The following is an 18,157-nucleotide window of genomic DNA, read 5'->3' as shown; positions in this document are numbered from 1 at the left end:
TGCCGCATGCACCCACAGAGGTGGGCCAAAATAACCACGGTATGGGTGCCGCAAGACGGGCGAGGATCAGGTAGGCCCGGACGGAGAAGGCGGGACAACCTGGACGCATATCTCAATGACTGGCCGGAGATTGCTCAAAACTGAGACAAATGGAAATCGCGGGGGGAGGCCTTTTGCCTGTATAGGCTTATAATAATAAGGGATCTCATATTATTATCACTGTGGCTGTAAAATCATAATAAAATGTTTCCAGATGGTGGGCATGGTGGGCACGGACGGCGGCGTGCAGTACGTGCGCGCGGACGGGCTGCAGGCCGCGCCGCAGCTCATCACGCTGCCCATCTCCCTGCCCGGAGCCAAGCCGGGTCAGTAGTGTAGTTCAGTGTGGTGTGAGCATGTGACACACGGCAGCAGTACGTGCGCGCGGACGGGCTGCAGGCCGCGCCGCAGCTCATCACGCTGCCCATCTCCCTGCCCGGAGCCAAGCCGGGTCAGTAGTGTAGTTCAGTGTGGTGTGAGCATGTGACACACGGCAGCAGTACGTGCGCGCGGACGGGCTGCAGGCCGCGCCGCAGCTCATCACGCTGCCCATCTCCCTGCCCGGAGCCAAGCCGGGTGAGTAGTGTAGTTCAGTGTGGTGTGAGCATGTGACACACGGCAGCAGTACGTGCGCGCGGACGGGCTGCAGGCCGCGCCGCAGCTCATCACGCTGCCCATCTCCCTGCCCGGAGCCAAGCCGGGTGAGTAGTGTAGTTCAGTGTGGTGTGAGCATGTGACACACGGCAGCAGTACGTGCGCGCGGACGGGCTGCAGGCCGCGCCGCAGCTCATCACGCTGCCCATCTCCCTGCCCGGAGCCAAGCCGGGTGAGTAGTGTAGTTCAGTGTGGTGTGAGCATGTGACACACGGCAGCAGTACGTGCGCGCGGACGGGCTGCAGGCCGCGCCGCAGCTCATCACGCTGCCCATCTCCCTGCCCGGAGCCAAGCCGGGTGAGTAGTGTAGTTCAGTGTGGTGTGAGCATGTGACACACGGCAGCAGTACGTGCGCGCGGACGGGCTGCAGGCCGCGCCGCAGCTCATCACGCTGCCCATCTCCCTGCCCGGAGCCAAGCCGGGTGAGTAGTGTAGTTCAGTGTGGTGTGAGCATGTGACACACGGCAGCAGTACGTGCGCGCGGACGGGCTGCAGGCCGCGCCGCAGCTCATCACGCTGCCCATCTCCCTGCCCGGAGCCAAGCCGGGTGAGTAGTGTAGTTCAGTGTGGTGTGAGCATGTGACACACGGCAGCAGTACGTGCGCGCGGACGGGCTGCAGGCCGCGCCGCAGCTCATCACGCTGCCCATCTCCCTGCCCGGAGCCAAGCCGGGTGAGTAGTGTAGTTCAGTGTGGTGTGAGCATGTGACACACGGCAGCAGTACGTGCGCGCGGACGGGCTGCAGGCCGCGCCGCAGCTCATCACGCTGCCCATCTCCCTGCCCGGAGCCAAGCCGGGTCAGTAGTGTAGTTCAGTGTGGTGTGAGCATGTGACACACGGCAGCAGTACGTGCGCGCGGACGGGCTGCAGGCCGCGCCGCAGCTCATCACGCTGCCCATCTCCCTGCCCGGAGCCAAGCCGGGTGAGTAGTGTAGTTCAGTGTGGTGTGAGCATGTGACACACGGCAGCAGTACGTGCGCGCGGACGGGCTGCAGGCCGCGCCGCAGCTCATCACGCTGCCCATCTCCCTGCCCGGAGCCAAGCCGGGTGAGTAGTGTAGTTCAGTGTGGTGTGAGCATGTGACACACGGCAGCAGTACGTGCGCGCGGACGGGCTGCAGGCCGCGCCGCAGCTCATCACGCTGCCCATCTCCCTGCCCGGAGCCAAGCCGGGTGAGTAGTGTAGTTCAGTGTGGTGTGAGCATGTGACACACGGCAGCAGTACGTGCGCGCGGACGGGCTGCAGGCCGCGCCGCAGCTCATCACGCTGCCCATCTCCCTGCCCGGAGCCAAGCCGGGTGAGTAGTGTAGTTCAGTGTGGTGTGAGCATGTGACACACGGCAGCAGTACGTGCGCGCGGACGGGCTGCAGGCCGCGCCGCAGCTCATCACGCTGCCCATCTCCCTGCCCGGAGCCAAGCCGGGTGAGTAGTGTAGTTCAGTGTGGTGTGAGCATGTGACACACGGCAGCAGTACGTGCGCGCGGACGGGCTGCAGGCCGCGCCGCAGCTCATCACGCTGCCCATCTCCCTGCCCGGAGCCAAGCCGGGTGAGTAGTGTAGTTCAGTGTGGTGTGAGCATGTGACACACGGCAGCAGTACGTGCGCGCGGACGGGCTGCAGGCCGCGCCGCAGCTCATCACGCTGCCCATCTCCCTGCCCGGAGCCAAGCCGGGTGAGTAGTGTAGTTCAGTGTGGTGTGAGCATGTGACACACGGCAGCAGTACGTGCGCGCGGACGGGCTGCAGGCCGCGCCGCAGCTCATCACGCTGCCCATCTCCCTGCCCGGAGCCAAGCCGGGTGAGTAGTGTAGTTCAGTGTGGTGTGAGCATGTGACACACGGCAGCAGTACGTGCGCGCGGACGGGCTGCAGGCCGCGCCGCAGCTCATCACGCTGCCCATCTCCCTGCCCGGAGCCAAGCCGGGTGAGTAGTGTAGTTCAGTGTGGTGTGAGCATGTGACACACGGCAGCAGTACGTGCGCGCGGACGGGCTGCAGGCCGCGCCGCAGCTCATCACGCTGCCCATCTCCCTGCCCGGAGCCAAGCCGGGTGAGTAGTGTAGTTCAGTGTGGTGTGAGCATGTGACACACGGCAGCAGTACGTGCGCGCGGACGGGCTGCAGGCCGCGCCGCAGCTCATCACGCTGCCCATCTCCCTGCCCGGAGCCAAGCCGGGTGAGTAGTGTAGTTCAGTGTGGTGTGAGCATGTGACACACGGCAGCAGTACGTGCGCGCGGACGGGCTGCAGGCCGCGCCGCAGCTCATCACGCTGCCCATCTCCCTGCCCGGAGCCAAGCCGGGTGAGTAGTGTAGTTCAGTGTGGTGTGAGCATGTGACACACGGCAGCAGTACGTGCGCGCGGACGGGCTGCAGGCCGCGCCGCAGCTCATCACGCTGCCCATCTCCCTGCCCGGAGCCAAGCCGGGTGAGTAGTGTAGTTCAGTGTGGTGTGAGCATGTGACACACGGCAGCAGTACGTGCGCGCGGACGGGCTGCAGGCCGCGCCGCAGCTCATCACGCTGCCCATCTCCCTGCCCGGAGCCAAGCCGGGTGAGTAGTGTAGTTCAGTGTGGTGTGAGCATGTGACACACGGCAGCAGTACGTGCGCGCGGACGGGCTGCAGGCCGCGCCGCAGCTCATCACGCTGCCCATCTCCCTGCCCGGAGCCAAGCCGGGTGAGTAGTGTAGTTCAGTGTGGTGTGAGCATGTGACACACGGCAGCAGTACGTGCGCGCGGACGGGCTGCAGGCCGCGCCGCAGCTCATCACGCTGCCCATCTCCCTGCCCGGAGCCAAGCCGGGTGAGTAGTGTAGTTCAGTGTGGTGTGAGCATGTGACACACGGCAGCAGTACGTGCGCGCGGACGGGCTGCAGGCCGCGCCGCAGCTCATCACGCTGCCCATCTCCCTGCCCGGAGCCAAGCCGGGTGAGTAGTGTAGTTCAGTGTGGTGTGAGCATGTGACACACGGCAGCAGTACGTGCGCGCGGACGGGCTGCAGGCCGCGCCGCAGCTCATCACGCTGCCCATCTCCCTGCCCGGAGCCAAGCCGGGTGAGTAGTGTAGTTCAGTGTGGTGTGAGCATGTGACACACGGCAGCAGTACGTGCGCGCGGACGGGCTGCAGGCCGCGCCGCAGCTCATCACGCTGCCCATCTCCCTGCCCGGAGCCAAGCCGGGTGAGTAGTGTAGTTCAGTGTGGTGTGAGCATGTGACACACGGCAGCAGTACGTGCGCGCGGACGGGCTGCAGGCCGCGCCGCAGCTCATCACGCTGCCCATCTCCCTGCCCGGAGCCAAGCCGGGTGAGTAGTGTAGTTCAGTGTGGTGTGAGCATGTGACACACGGCAGCAGTACGTGCGCGCGGACGGGCTGCAGGCCGCGCCGCAGCTCATCACGCTGCCCATCTCCCTGCCCGGAGCCAAGCCGGGTGAGTAGTGTAGTTCAGTGTGGTGTGAGCATGTGACACACGGCAGCAGTACGTGCGCGCGGACGGGCTGCAGGCCGCGCCGCAGCTCATCACGCTGCCCATCTCCCTGCCCGGAGCCAAGCCGGGTGAGTAGTGTAGTTCAGTGTGGTGTGAGCATGTGACACACGGCAGCAGTACGTGCGCGCGGACGGGCTGCAGGCCGCGCCGCAGCTCATCACGCTGCCCATCTCCCTGCCCGGAGCCAAGCCGGGTGAGTAGTGTAGTTCAGTGTGGTGTGAGCATGTGACACACGGCAGCAGTACGTGCGCGCGGACGGGCTGCAGGCCGCGCCGCAGCTCATCACGCTGCCCATCTCCCTGCCCGGAGCCAAGCCGGGTGAGTAGTGTAGTTCAGTGTGGTGTGAGCATGTGACACACGGCAGCAGTACGTGCGCGCGGACGGGCTGCAGGCCGCGCCGCAGCTCATCACGCTGCCCATCTCCCTGCCCGGAGCCAAGCCGGGTGAGTAGTGTAGTTCAGTGTGGTGTGAGCATGTGACACACGGCAGCAGTACGTGCGCGCGGACGGGCTGCAGGCCGCGCCGCAGCTCATCACGCTGCCCATCTCCCTGCCCGGAGCCAAGCCGGGTGAGTAGTGTAGTTCAGTGTGGTGTGAGCATGTGACACACGGCAGCAGTACGTGCGCGCGGACGGGCTGCAGGCCGCGCCGCAGCTCATCACGCTGCCCATCTCCCTGCCCGGAGCCAAGCCGGGTGAGTAGTGTAGTTCAGTGTGGTGTGAGCATGTGACACACGGCAGCAGTACGTGCGCGCGGACGGGCTGCAGGCCGCGCCGCAGCTCATCACGCTGCCCATCTCCCTGCCCGGAGCCAAGCCGGGTGAGTAGTGTAGTTCAGTGTGGTGTGAGCATGTGACACACGGCAGCAGTACGTGCGCGCGGACGGGCTGCAGGCCGCGCCGCAGCTCATCACGCTGCCCATCTCCCTGCCCGGAGCCAAGCCGGGTGAGTAGTGTAGTTCAGTGTGGTGTGAGCATGTGACACACGGCAGCAGTACGTGCGCGCGGACGGGCTGCAGGCCGCGCCGCAGCTCATCACGCTGCCCATCTCCCTGCCCGGAGCCAAGCCGGGTGAGTAGTGTAGTTCAGTGTGGTGTGAGCATGTGACACACGGCAGCAGTACGTGCGCGCGGACGGGCTGCAGGCCGCGCCGCAGCTCATCACGCTGCCCATCTCCCTGCCCGGAGCCAAGCCGGGTGAGTAGTGTAGTTCAGTGTGGTGTGAGCATGTGACACACGGCAGCAGTACGTGCGCGCGGACGGGCTGCAGGCCGCGCCGCAGCTCATCACGCTGCCCATCTCCCTGCCCGGAGCCAAGCCGGGTGAGTAGTGTAGTTCAGTGTGGTGTGAGCATGTGACACACGGCAGCAGTACGTGCGCGCGGACGGGCTGCAGGCCGCGCCGCAGCTCATCACGCTGCCCATCTCCCTGCCCGGAGCCAAGCCGGGTGAGTAGTGTAGTTCAGTGTGGTGTGAGCATGTGACACACGGCAGCAGTACGTGCGCGCGGACGGGCTGCAGGCCGCGCCGCAGCTCATCACGCTGCCCATCTCCCTGCCCGGAGCCAAGCCGGGTGAGTAGTGTAGTTCAGTGTGGTGTGAGCATGTGACACACGGCAGCAGTACGTGCGCGCGGACGGGCTGCAGGCCGCGCCGCAGCTCATCACGCTGCCCATCTCCCTGCCCGGAGCCAAGCCGGGTGAGTAGTGTAGTTCAGTGTGGTGTGAGCATGTGACACACGGCAGCAGTACGTGCGCGCGGACGGGCTGCAGGCCGCGCCGCAGCTCATCACGCTGCCCATCTCCCTGCCCGGAGCCAAGCCGGGTGAGTAGTGTAGTTCAGTGTGGTGTGAGCATGTGACACACGGCAGCAGTACGTGCGCGCGGACGGGCTGCAGGCCGCGCCGCAGCTCATCACGCTGCCCATCTCCCTGCCCGGAGCCAAGCCGGGGTGAGTAGTGTAGTTCAGTGTGGTGTGAGCATGTGACACACGGCAGCAGTACGTGCGCGCGGACGGGCTGCAGGCCGCGCCGCAGCTCATCACGCTGCCCATCTCCCTGCCCGGAGCCAAGCCGGGTGAGTAGTGTAGTTCAGTGTGGTGTGAGCATGTGACACACGGCAGCAGTACGTGCGCGCGGACGGGCTGCAGGCCGCGCCGCAGCTCATCACGCTGCCCATCTCCCTGCCCGGAGCCAAGCCGGGTGAGTAGTGTAGTTCAGTGTGGTGTGAGCATGTGACACACGGCAGCAGTACGTGCGCGCGGACGGGCTGCAGGCCGCGCCGCAGCTCATCACGCTGCCCATCTCCCTGCCCGGAGCCAAGCCGGGTGAGTAGTGTAGTTCAGTGTGGTGTGAGCATGTGACACACGGCAGCAGTACGTGCGCGCGGACGGGCTGCAGGCCGCGCCGCAGCTCATCACGCTGCCCATCTCCCTGCCCGGAGCCAAGCCGGGTGAGTAGTGTAGTTCAGTGTGGTGTGAGCATGTGACACACGGCAGCAGTACGTGCGCGCGGACGGGCTGCAGGCCGCGCCGCAGCTCATCACGCTGCCCATCTCCCTGCCCGGAGCCAAGCCGGGTGAGTAGTGTAGTTCAGTGTGGTGTGAGCATGTGACACACGGCAGCAGTACGTGCGCGCGGACGGGCTGCAGGCCGCGCCGCAGCTCATCACGCTGCCCATCTCCCTGCCCGGAGCCAAGCCGGGTGAGTAGTGTAGTTCAGTGTGGTGTGAGCATGTGACACACGGCAGCAGTACGTGCGCGCGGACGGGCTGCAGGCCGCGCCGCAGCTCATCACGCTGCCCATCTCCCTGCCCGGAGCCAAGCCGGGTGAGTAGTGTAGTTCAGTGTGGTGTGAGCATGTGACACACGGCAGCAGTACGTGCGCGCGGACGGGCTGCAGGCCGCGCCGCAGCTCATCACGCTGCCCATCTCCCTGCCCGGAGCCAAGCCGGGTGAGTAGTGTAGTTCAGTGTGGTGTGAGCATGTGACACACGGCAGCAGTACGTGCGCGCGGACGGGCTGCAGGCCGCGCCGCAGCTCATCACGCTGCCCATCTCCCTGCCCGGAGCCAAGCCGGGTGAGTAGTGTAGTTCAGTGTGGTGTGAGCATGTGACACACGGCAGCAGTACGTGCGCGCGGACGGGCTGCAGGCCGCGCCGCAGCTCATCACGCTGCCCATCTCCCTGCCCGGAGCCAAGCCGGGTGAGTAGTGTAGTTCAGTGTGGTGTGAGCATGTGACACACGGCAGCAGTACGTGCGCGCGGACGGGCTGCAGGCCGCGCCGCAGCTCATCACGCTGCCCATCTCCCTGCCCGGAGCCAAGCCGGGTGAGTAGTGTAGTTCAGTGTGGTGTGAGCATGTGACACACGGCAGCAGTACGTGCGCGCGGACGGGCTGCAGGCCGCGCCGCAGCTCATCACGCTGCCCATCTCCCTGCCCGGAGCCAAGCCGGGTGAGTAGTGTAGTTCAGTGTGGTGTGAGCATGTGACACACGGCAGCAGTACGTGCGCGCGGACGGGCTGCAGGCCGCGCCGCAGCTCATCACGCTGCCCATCTCCCTGCCCGGAGCCAAGCCGGGTGAGTAGTGTAGTTCAGTGTGGTGTGAGCATGTGACACACGGCAGCAGTACGTGCGCGCGGACGGGCTGCAGGCCGCGCCGCAGCTCATCACGCTGCCCATCTCCCTGCCCGGAGCCAAGCCGGGTGAGTAGTGTAGTTCAGTGTGGTGTGAGCATGTGACACACGGCAGCAGTACGTGCGCGCGGACGGGCTGCAGGCCGCGCCGCAGCTCATCACGCTGCCCATCTCCCTGCCCGGAGCCAAGCCGGGTGAGTAGTGTAGTTCAGTGTGGTGTGAGCATGTGACACACGGCAGCAGTACGTGCGCGCGGACGGGCTGCAGGCCGCGCCGCAGCTCATCACGCTGCCCATCTCCCTGCCCGGAGCCAAGCCGGGTGAGTAGTGTAGTTCAGTGTGGTGTGAGCATGTGACACACGGCAGCAGTACGTGCGCGCGGACGGGCTGCAGGCCGCGCCGCAGCTCATCACGCTGCCCATCTCCCTGCCCGGAGCCAAGCCGGGTGAGTAGTGTAGTTCAGTGTGGTGTGAGCATGTGACACACGGCAGCAGTACGTGCGCGCGGACGGGCTGCAGGCCGCGCCGCAGCTCATCACGCTGCCCATCTCCCTGCCCGGAGCCAAGCCGGGTGAGTAGTGTAGTTCAGTGTGGTGTGAGCATGTGACACACGGCAGCAGTACGTGCGCGCGGACGGGCTGCAGGCCGCGCCGCAGCTCATCACGCTGCCCATCTCCCTGCCCGGAGCCAAGCCGGGTGAGTAGTGTAGTTCAGTGTGGTGTGAGCATGTGACACACGGCAGCAGTACGTGCGCGCGGACGGGCTGCAGGCCGCGCCGCAGCTCATCACGCTGCCCATCTCCCTGCCCGGAGCCAAGCCGGGTGAGTAGTGTAGTTCAGTGTGGTGTGAGCATGTGACACACGGCAGCAGTACGTGCGCGCGGACGGGCTGCAGGCCGCGCCGCAGCTCATCACGCTGCCCATCTCCCTGCCCGGAGCCAAGCCGGGTGAGTAGTGTAGTTCAGTGTGGTGTGAGCATGTGACACACGGCAGCAGTACGTGCGCGCGGACGGGCTGCAGGCCGCGCCGCAGCTCATCACGCTGCCCATCTCCCTGCCCGGAGCCAAGCCGGGTGAGTAGTGTAGTTCAGTGTGGTGTGAGCATGTGACACACGGCAGCAGTACGTGCGCGCGGACGGGCTGCAGGCCGCGCCGCAGCTCATCACGCTGCCCATCTCCCTGCCCGGAGCCAAGCCGGGTGAGTAGTGTAGTTCAGTGTGGTGTGAGCATGTGACACACGGCAGCAGTACGTGCGCGCGGACGGGCTGCAGGCCGCGCCGCAGCTCATCACGCTGCCCATCTCCCTGCCCGGAGCCAAGCCGGGTGAGTAGTGTAGTTCAGTGTGGTGTGAGCATGTGACACACGGCAGCAGTACGTGCGCGCGGACGGGCTGCAGGCCGCGCCGCAGCTCATCACGCTGCCCATCTCCCTGCCCGGAGCCAAGCCGGGTCAGTTATAGGACAACATAACAAGCTCATTGCTTCAATACTAGTCAGAACTTCGGAAAACACATCTGTGTCTGATTTCTGCCATACCAATTGACAGATTTGTCCACTTGACACATCTGTCGGGGTAGCTATTTACTCTTGTGTTAATCGACAATGTAATGATGATGCATTCGCTAAATAATTTTTTTTTTCGCGATTTCGTGGTTGGTCCGATAGTAAAAGTTGCTCAGAATAATCCCAAAACCTCCCTGGTAACGGGAATACACTTATTTTTTTATCCACCCTGTATATGCCAATACGTCCAATATTATCACTGACATAATTGTCTACCTGTCTAGGCGACCCGCAGCAAACTGTCCAGATCCAAGTGCTGAGCCCCAACATCCTCCAGCAGCAGCAGCCCAAGTACCAGATGCAGATCCCCATCCAGGGCTTCCAACAAGGTAAGGCCTGTTTCTAATGAGGACCCATTTGTAATGAGGGCTACCACTGTAGACTTAGGTCCAGAAAAACAGATCTCAAAATTCTTCTATGCTTATTTTTATAAAATCAATACATTCTAATATACACAAAGGTATTTTAACGTTTAAATGTGCCATTTTTTTCAATTATTTTAGTCGGCACTTTTTTTAAACCACTAACATTTATTGAGCTTTTATCTATTGTTCACCATGATCAATCAAAGATAAATAAATAAAAATAGTTTATTTACCAAAAAACTATACATTGTTTTATTAACCTATGATCTCCACACTAGGCTAGGCCTGTCTTGTGGAGTCAGTTGAGACAATTCCAATTTTTAATTAACATCTTCCTACGCTGAAGTTTTGACATTGTGCTAATACTAGGTGATACATATAGCTTAAAGTATTATATAAAAATAAAAACTTAATCTATACAAGATAAATGACAATTTAGGTGGACAAAGATTTACCACAATTATGAATAAGGAGTGAAAATTCCCGATAAAAAAGCTTGAAACCCCCAAAATTTCTATGCATTTGACATTTTGAAAGACCAAGCGGCGAAATTAAACGCAGTAGCCCTCATTGCGTGACCATCCCCAAACTATTAACGACCACATCTTTTGGGAGTTGAGTTGGGTTTCCCGGGTGGGAAATTTCCCCCAGTCAAAGTCAACAGTTAAAAGACCTGTAAGAATGGTGTCCAAACTAATTCAACATTTTTCCATGTCCATAGTCGCTCTTAGAGGTAAGTAGAATACGTTGGTAAGTCGGACCAAGCTTGTTTACTCGATTATGGGCCAGTTGCACCAACCAAAATGAACAGACTGATCAACGTCAAGCAGCACAGAACTATGAAACTTCCCATACAATAAAATTTAGTGAACGCTAAAACGGTGACAGTTGGTTTGGTGCAACTAGACCTATGCATCGTGTCACATTGTTACCAAGCACTGTAATTTCAAAGGATTTGTTTTAGTTTCTTAATCTACTACTCAACTTCACTTGCACAGACAGACAGACAGACAGCGAAGTCTTAGTAATAGGGTCCCGTTTTTACCCTTTGGGTACGGAACCCTAAAAAGAAAATCGACGAATATGTAGCAGTAGGTACTAGTATACGATATAAATTATGTTCTTTACCTAAGTTGAGAAATTTGCGTAGTTAGATGTACTAATTGTACTATATTATGCAATGATTATACACGGTTGACAGTTGTTTATTTCATTATTACTGTTCACTACTGCATGCAGGCACCATTTTTTATTTCAAGCAAGAACTATAATATTGAAGAAAGTACTTTAGAGTCACTTAGTTCATTATATTATGCGTGTATAGCCAGCGTAGTACTAATGGTTATGGCACACGCTAATTACTTGACAGTTCTCGTCCACCCTCCGCCTACGAATATTCACATTTTTTCATGCACTGCACAGTTCAAATATGGCTTTTTTTTTAAATACTAAGTCGGTGGCAAACAAGCATACGGCCCGCCTGATGTTAAGCAGTCTCCGTAGCTTATGTACGCCTGCAACTCTAGAGGAGCTCCCCGCACCCTCGTTGAGCTCTGGCAACCTTACTCACCGGCAGGAACACAACACTGAGTAGGGTGTAGTGTTATTTGGTTGCGGTTTTCTGTAAGGTGGAGGTACTTCTCCAGTTGGGCTCTGCTCTAGATCTGGAATGTCATCCGCTGTGCTGTGCCCTAACACACAAAGCGAGATGTCATTCACAGTGCCCATACCTGATACCTCTCTTTTGGACGTAGTTTAAGGACATACTCGGGTCTGAAAAACCCCTTTATTTACGGTATACGACGCTCTGCCGCGTTGCTATTTAAATATAAAAGTAACTACTGAATAAAATATAGTCGTTTCGGATATATCGGAGTGCCCAAAAATATCTGGACATCCACTTTGACATCTTGATAATAGAGACTCGAATTTATGTGAAAATCTTGGCTGCTCTCCGATATATCTGATGGAGACAGTTCACAAAACTCATGAGCATTGCGTTTGTTCTAAATCCATATTATAAATGCGAAAGTGTGTCTGTTTGTTACCTCTTCACGCTTAAACCGCTGAACCGATTTAGCTGAAATTTGGTATAGAAATATTTTGAGTCCCGGGGAAGGACATAGGGTAGTTTTTATCAATCAATCAATTTATTTTGCTATAATAAGGGTTGGTTTACAGGTGTTATTACAATAAGTTTTTTTATGTACACTCTTTAATTAGCTCGAATTTATTAGTCCGAATTTATCCCAGAAATCATCTTTTATGGGGGTGAAAAGGGTGAGTGGAAGTTTGTATGGAAATAGATAAAAAGCAGATTGTATAAAAAATAAGCTACCTAAATTACTAACTCCACGCAGATGAAGTTGCGGGCAAAAGCTAGTCGTCCATAAAGTTCGCCTTTATGATCCATGGGTATCGCTCGCTGTTAGATGATAGGTCTGGGAGGTGTCTTTAGCAAGACGACTGGCACAAGCGTGCCAATGGTCTTATAAAAATAGGATGCCGAAGACTGTGCAAAGTTGGGGAGAAAAAGCTGGCAATGGGACCCTGGGCTTCGAAGTAATAGTGTAGCATGCAACCGGAATAAACGCTAAGACAGGGCGGATACGTTATACGTCAAAAATCACTTGCGTTTCTATGTGTGAACGGCACTTCTGTACACGCGTCATGCGTCATTGTGTGAGTAAGTTGCTTAAAAATAGTACTGAGAGTACGCCAGAAGTCCGCCAGATTTCTGTCGCGGGGCGAGGTAATTCGAGTCGGGGCGGGGCGGGGCGGGGCGTGGCCGTGCTGTACGATAATACTATTAGTTATTCTGTGACTAAGATGAGAGGTGTTGTGTTACATGGTCGGTTTGCTTGTTGTTGTTGCAGGCGGCGCGGTGCTGACGGTGGCGTACTCGCCGGACAACAACGACGCGGGCATACAGCTGCTCGGCAACACGCTGCCTGAAGGTGAGGAAACACTCTGGTTTCCTAGGAAAGCGGGGACGTCATATAGACGGACGTCTTTATGGTGACGACACGTGGAAAGTTCCACGGCCGTATAACACGTCGGCCACCAATCATTTATTGAAATCTCGTGGTACAGAAGGTGCATTTGAAATTTCGTCGTCCTCGCTGCTCCAGTTGAAGTCGGAACTCATTTTGAATAGAATAGAATAGAATAGTTTTTATTCGTAAACACACAGACAACAGACATACATTTAATAGAACATAGTGAAAATAAAGTGTCACGAAATGGCCCCATCTCAGCATGGTGCTGGCGACTTCCAGCGCTGATCTTCCGATGAGACCATCAAGTGAGAATCACGGAAGCTAACAGACAAAAAGAAAGCAACATAAAGGAAAGAAACATAAAATATGGCGAAAAATACGCACAGTTTACACAAACTAATACAAAAAAGAGATACAATATGACGACATAAGAACATAACATTAAGTAGAATAAAATTACACGGATTTTGCTCGTCGGTCCGGTCAATAAAACCCCAATAACTATAATATAATTATAGAAATGGCTTCACCGCTTTCCTAGGAAACCAGAGCTTTACTCTCAACGCCCATATCATGCCCAAATTCTCATAACAAGCGTTCATGACGATTGCAATCAACTTTGATTTTAGTATGCGCGTGTTTTGCTGGCTATTGCAGATAGATGTCATACATAACTTTTAAATTGCTCGTAAATCTTGCAAGTAATAGTGTTGTGGTTGTCGACAGGGCTGCAGATGCTGGCGGCGCTGCCTCAAGACATGCAGCTGGTCCAACAGATGCAGGACAACAAGGAGCAACTCCAGCAGACCATCCAACACCAGGTACGGACAGAACAAGAACATTTCTATAGCGGAATATTTTGGCTGATCAGATGTCGACGTTTTCTATGGAAAGACCAAAAATTTTTTTCGCGATTTTAGGGTTGGTCCCATAATAAAAGTAGCTCAGTTTAGGGAGTAGAATCGAGCCCTGAATTTAAAGCCCCATGGCACACTGTATATGCAGGTGATGCCCTCTACAGTTCATGCATGTTTCCTATAAAAACCAGTAAGGCTGTTAGTGTTGTTACTTGTTAGTATTATATTTAAACCTTTTACTGATACATTTTGCAGGTGTTCATAACACCGAACCAGCAGATAGTGATCAACGGCCCCGAGGACACCAAGCTGAACAACAACAACACCATCACCAACAACAACCAGGGCGTCACCAACATCGTCATCAAGGAGGAGTGCGACGACAACGCTAACGATGACGTGAGTTTCATTGTTTTATTTGTGACAGTTTTGGATATGGATAAAAATATAATACAGATTTGCACATAGACATAGTAGTTATAGACATGAAACCGAGCGACTAGGGGTAAGAGAAAGACATATTCATGTATTGGCAGGTTAATGTATGGAAGCATAATCCTTTTTCTCTTTCACTTTTATAAATTTCGGTATTTCGCCATCGCCTCCTACCTATGCTACCATAACCCGACCATGAAAAAAAAACCCGGTCGGTGATAAGGACAAAGCATGGCACTCTTTCTCTTTCCTCTTATAGGAAACGCAATAAGACTATCTTTCTCTATCAAAGATTGTCAGGATTTGAATACAAATGGATTGAATTTGACAAATCATGAATTCTTTATGGATTTGCACCAGTTATTTATATTTTGCTGAGAGCTTTAAGTTCTGAACTCTGAAAGAGTTGTATTTTTAGGGTTCCGTACCCAAAGGGTAAAAACGGGACCCTATTACTAAGACTTCGCTGTCTGTCTTTCTGTTTCTCATGAACCGTGAGAGCTAGAGAATTGAAATTTTCACATATGATGTATTTCTGTTGCCGCTATAAAAACAAATACTAAAAACAGAATAAAATAATTATTTAAGTAGGGCTCCCATACAACAAACGTGATTTCTTTGCGTAATGGTACGGCACCCTTCATGCGCGAGTCCGTCTCGCACTTGGTTGGTTTTTTATTAACTCTGACCACTCTGAATTTGAATACTAGAATTCGAACTTACGATACCTCACCTGTAAAAATGGAGATAATAGATTGAAGAACCGATAGCCGCTTGTCTTATAATTCTATATGTAGTGGAAAAGTAGGAGATACGATTCAAAACTTGTCAAAAATCGATGAAAACCTCAAGTAGCCCCTTAACTTCGGGTCATTCGGGTGCTATTTTCAACAAAAGCCTTGCACAAATAATTTATACATGAAATGTAATTTGTCAGGAGAGCTCGCAGGGCACGGAGTCGAGTGAGAACTTGCAGTGGCAGATAACCAGCTCGCAGCAGGACCTCATCAAGTACTTCAACCAGTTCCAACCACAGGTACGTACCGTACTGTGCCATCATGTCATTCGCAAGCATTGTTCGGATTAATCCCTGCTCGCTTAGTGCTCAAAGATTGATCTTGTTATATTGTTTCGAGCAGGTGATGGGAGTAGGTAGTGAAACACCATAAACGTGATAGTATAAGAACGTCTATTCTCTAAATGCCTGCCTATATCAGGCCTCCTTCACTCGCTCAAGGTCACGCGCTATATGCCTACCGCTCGGCGTATCGTCGACGATACAACCGACAGAGGGCCGCCGAACGCCCGCCTGAGCGCTCGCACCGCGCGTTTCCCGCGCCTACGCTTCGAAATGCCGAAACCACGAAATTATTGTGCAGTAGATGGGTGTAAAAGTCAAAAAACAAAGGAAAATTTGTCGTATTTACAGAGTAGTATTTTAAATCTATCTTTATGAATTTTGTCACCATTTATTTCTTTGAACATAAGTAGGTAAATCGTAAATGAAGGAGTTTTTTGAGTCAGGTAATATAATTGTTGTTTTTAAATATTTAATTGACTAATAAAAAATATGGTTGATTCGCAACATTTGTTTTATTACAATAATAACATAAGTAACAGTACAACCCTAGCGCATTCTTACGATGACGCGTTGGCACGTGACTCGCACGGCGAGCAAGGCAGTCTCGACTCTTTGTTCGCGTAATTATGGTACATTTCTTCTCGTCCTGAGCAGCAGGTATTATTATTAAGATTTTGTAGGCTATTATAGCGTAGGTATTTTCGCTTTTGTATGGGAATAATGTATCTGTTACTTAGTAACTATTTATTAATCTGTGCCTATATATACATGTTAGGTTGCGCTGACTCGAGCAATATGCGTTTATGTCGCAGTAAACCAAATCGTTACTGCTAAACACGGAATGTGGACATTTGCCACATTACAGTGCGAAAAATAGGAAATTCGCAACGAGTGGCGATAAATTAAAACACCACTGAAGGGAGTGTTTTAAATCGACACGAGTTGCGAATTACCTTTTCGCACATGTATCGTACAATGCTTTACAGTACATATAATAAATCCGAAAGAACTATAAAGAGTATGTAACTTGACCGTGACGTCATTGTTCTGTATTTCATAGAGATTCCATAGTGGCTAATCGTTTTGACAGTTCGATAAAAGAAACTAATTTGACCACGGAGTAGGATTTGACTAATAGACCTGTACCAATAACTTCTGAGGTTATAAGAATATTAATGTTGCTTATTTTTTATATATAGTTTCCAGACCATATACTAAACCTAAAAATAATATTTTGTGTCATCCTAGGTATTTGCTTAGGTAGAAATTTAGGTATTTCTTTTTTCAATCAGCATTCTGTAAAAAAAAAATTAGAGACGAAATTCTTTGTTTCCCTGTAAAGGCAAAGTGGCTTCCGATGTACACACGCATTTTGTGTCATTTTCATCCACGGGTATAATGGCATTTAATAAATACCTAATATTGATCCTAAAACGCCTAAAAAAATATTAGAGTCGGTAAGTGAAGTGTTGTACTTTACAGAACATTGTTATATGTTATTCAAACAAATCTGTGTCAAATTCATCCACCGCTTTTATTAAAAAAAAAATTTTTTCTAATTAACACCCTGTATCTGCCACAAAAAAAAATTCATATTATTAAGTTTACGTCTACAATATTATAATACCACATTGAGACATCATTCATAATTTGGGTCATTTTGATCCACGGTTTTTTTACTATCTGGCAAAATAAAACTCAATTGAGCAAGAAGGGCGTGCGCGGGGAAGGGTACCTACGCGGGTGGGGTGCTTATTATCAGCTGGCGACTGAGATCTTAATACTATCTCCTTTACCCTTGTTAAGACCAACCAAGAGATGGCATTATGAGCTGTCTCGCCACTTAGTTTTGCGATACAGTGTATTTATTTCATTCGGAGGCATAATTACATTGTCTTATCAATCTTACCGTAGTAGGTATATAAATATAATTAAAAATAAACTGTAGGCTGCACTCCTCATACTGACCAACATTTGTGACGTTCCTAATCAAAAGGTACCACTTTCTCTGACAGGTTATTTGTATAAAGATATAATCAAATTTCGTCTTTATGGTAAACGACAAAGTGGTACCTACCTTTTGATTGAGAATGTCACATCAGCGACTTAAAAATTACTTTTGTTTCGATTTTTAGTAGACTAAGTTTATTTTAAGACGCAATTTATTGTGATTTTTGTTATGTTTAAGCGTGGCAAGCAACATTAATTACATTGATGATGATGTTCATTAAATACAATATTTTTTCATACTATACTGAACTGTCACCCTATACATGAAAATGAACAGCCGCCCTCTTGACAATGATCATATATTACTGGTCAGGCTTTAATATGTGTCATAATTTAGTAAAGTCCCCTTTGTGGATTCTAAGTTTCCGAGTTACAGCAGTTTAGTGAAAGCGTTTTTTTTTAAATATAAATTAAGGGTTGAATAAAGAGGAAAGAAAATTTGATTCTTTTTGCGCTACGACGCACGGTTTAGGAGATACAGCCCTATAAAGTTTTTTTTATTGTTTTTTTCTTTTTTTCTTTTTTACATTGTGTTTTTTGTATATTACTTTGGGGTTTCATAAAGGGGAACGAAAATTTAATTATTTTTGCGCTACGACGCATGGTTTAGGAGATCAAGTCCTATAAAAAAAAACTTTTTTTTTGCGTTTTTTTTGTATAAATTAATGGTTACATAAAGGGGACCGACAAGTTGATTATTTTTGCGCTACGACGCACGGTTTAGGAGATACAGCCCTATATAGATGTTTTTCTTTTTCTTTTTTACGTTTTTAAATCTTAATTAAGGGCTTCTTAAGGGGAACGAAAATTTGATTATTTTTCGCTACCATGCACGGTTTAGGAGATACATCCCTAAAGTTTTTTTTGTTGTTTTTTTTTCTTTTTTTGTCATTGCGTTTTTTTGTTATTACTTTGGGGTTTCATAAAAGGGAACGAAAATTTTATGATTTTTGCGCTACGACGCACGGTTTAGGAGATACAGCCCTAAAATGATTTTTTTCTCTTTTTCTTTTTTGCGTTTTTAAATCTTAATTAGGGGCTTCTTAAAGGGGAAC

At 52.5% G+C, this 18,157-nt stretch overlaps 1 protein-coding gene across 1 annotated transcript in view; it reads left to right on the top strand.

Moving 5' to 3' along the window:
• LOC134744034 (zinc finger and BTB domain-containing protein 24-like) overlaps window positions 1–18,157 on the top strand; it is a 31,110-nt gene that overhangs the window by 2,106 nt on the left and 10,847 nt on the right. The window contains exons 3-8 of the mRNA XM_063677672.1: window positions 254–365; window positions 9,580–9,684; window positions 12,597–12,677; window positions 13,446–13,540; window positions 13,832–13,975; window positions 14,949–15,047. Coding sequence (XP_063533742.1) covers window positions 254–365; window positions 9,580–9,684; window positions 12,597–12,677; window positions 13,446–13,540; window positions 13,832–13,975; window positions 14,949–15,047 — 636 coding nt within the window. The remainder of the gene's footprint in view (window positions 1–253; window positions 366–9,579; window positions 9,685–12,596; window positions 12,678–13,445; window positions 13,541–13,831; window positions 13,976–14,948; window positions 15,048–18,157) is intronic.

The sequence above is a fragment of the Cydia strobilella genome, chromosome 9 (genome assembly GCF_947568885.1).
Source record: "Cydia strobilella chromosome 9, ilCydStro3.1, whole genome shotgun sequence".
Taxonomy (NCBI): domain Eukaryota; kingdom Metazoa; phylum Arthropoda; class Insecta; order Lepidoptera; family Tortricidae; genus Cydia; species Cydia strobilella.
The sequence above is the reverse complement of the archived record's forward strand: the minus strand, read 5'-3'. Positions and strand labels throughout refer to the sequence as shown.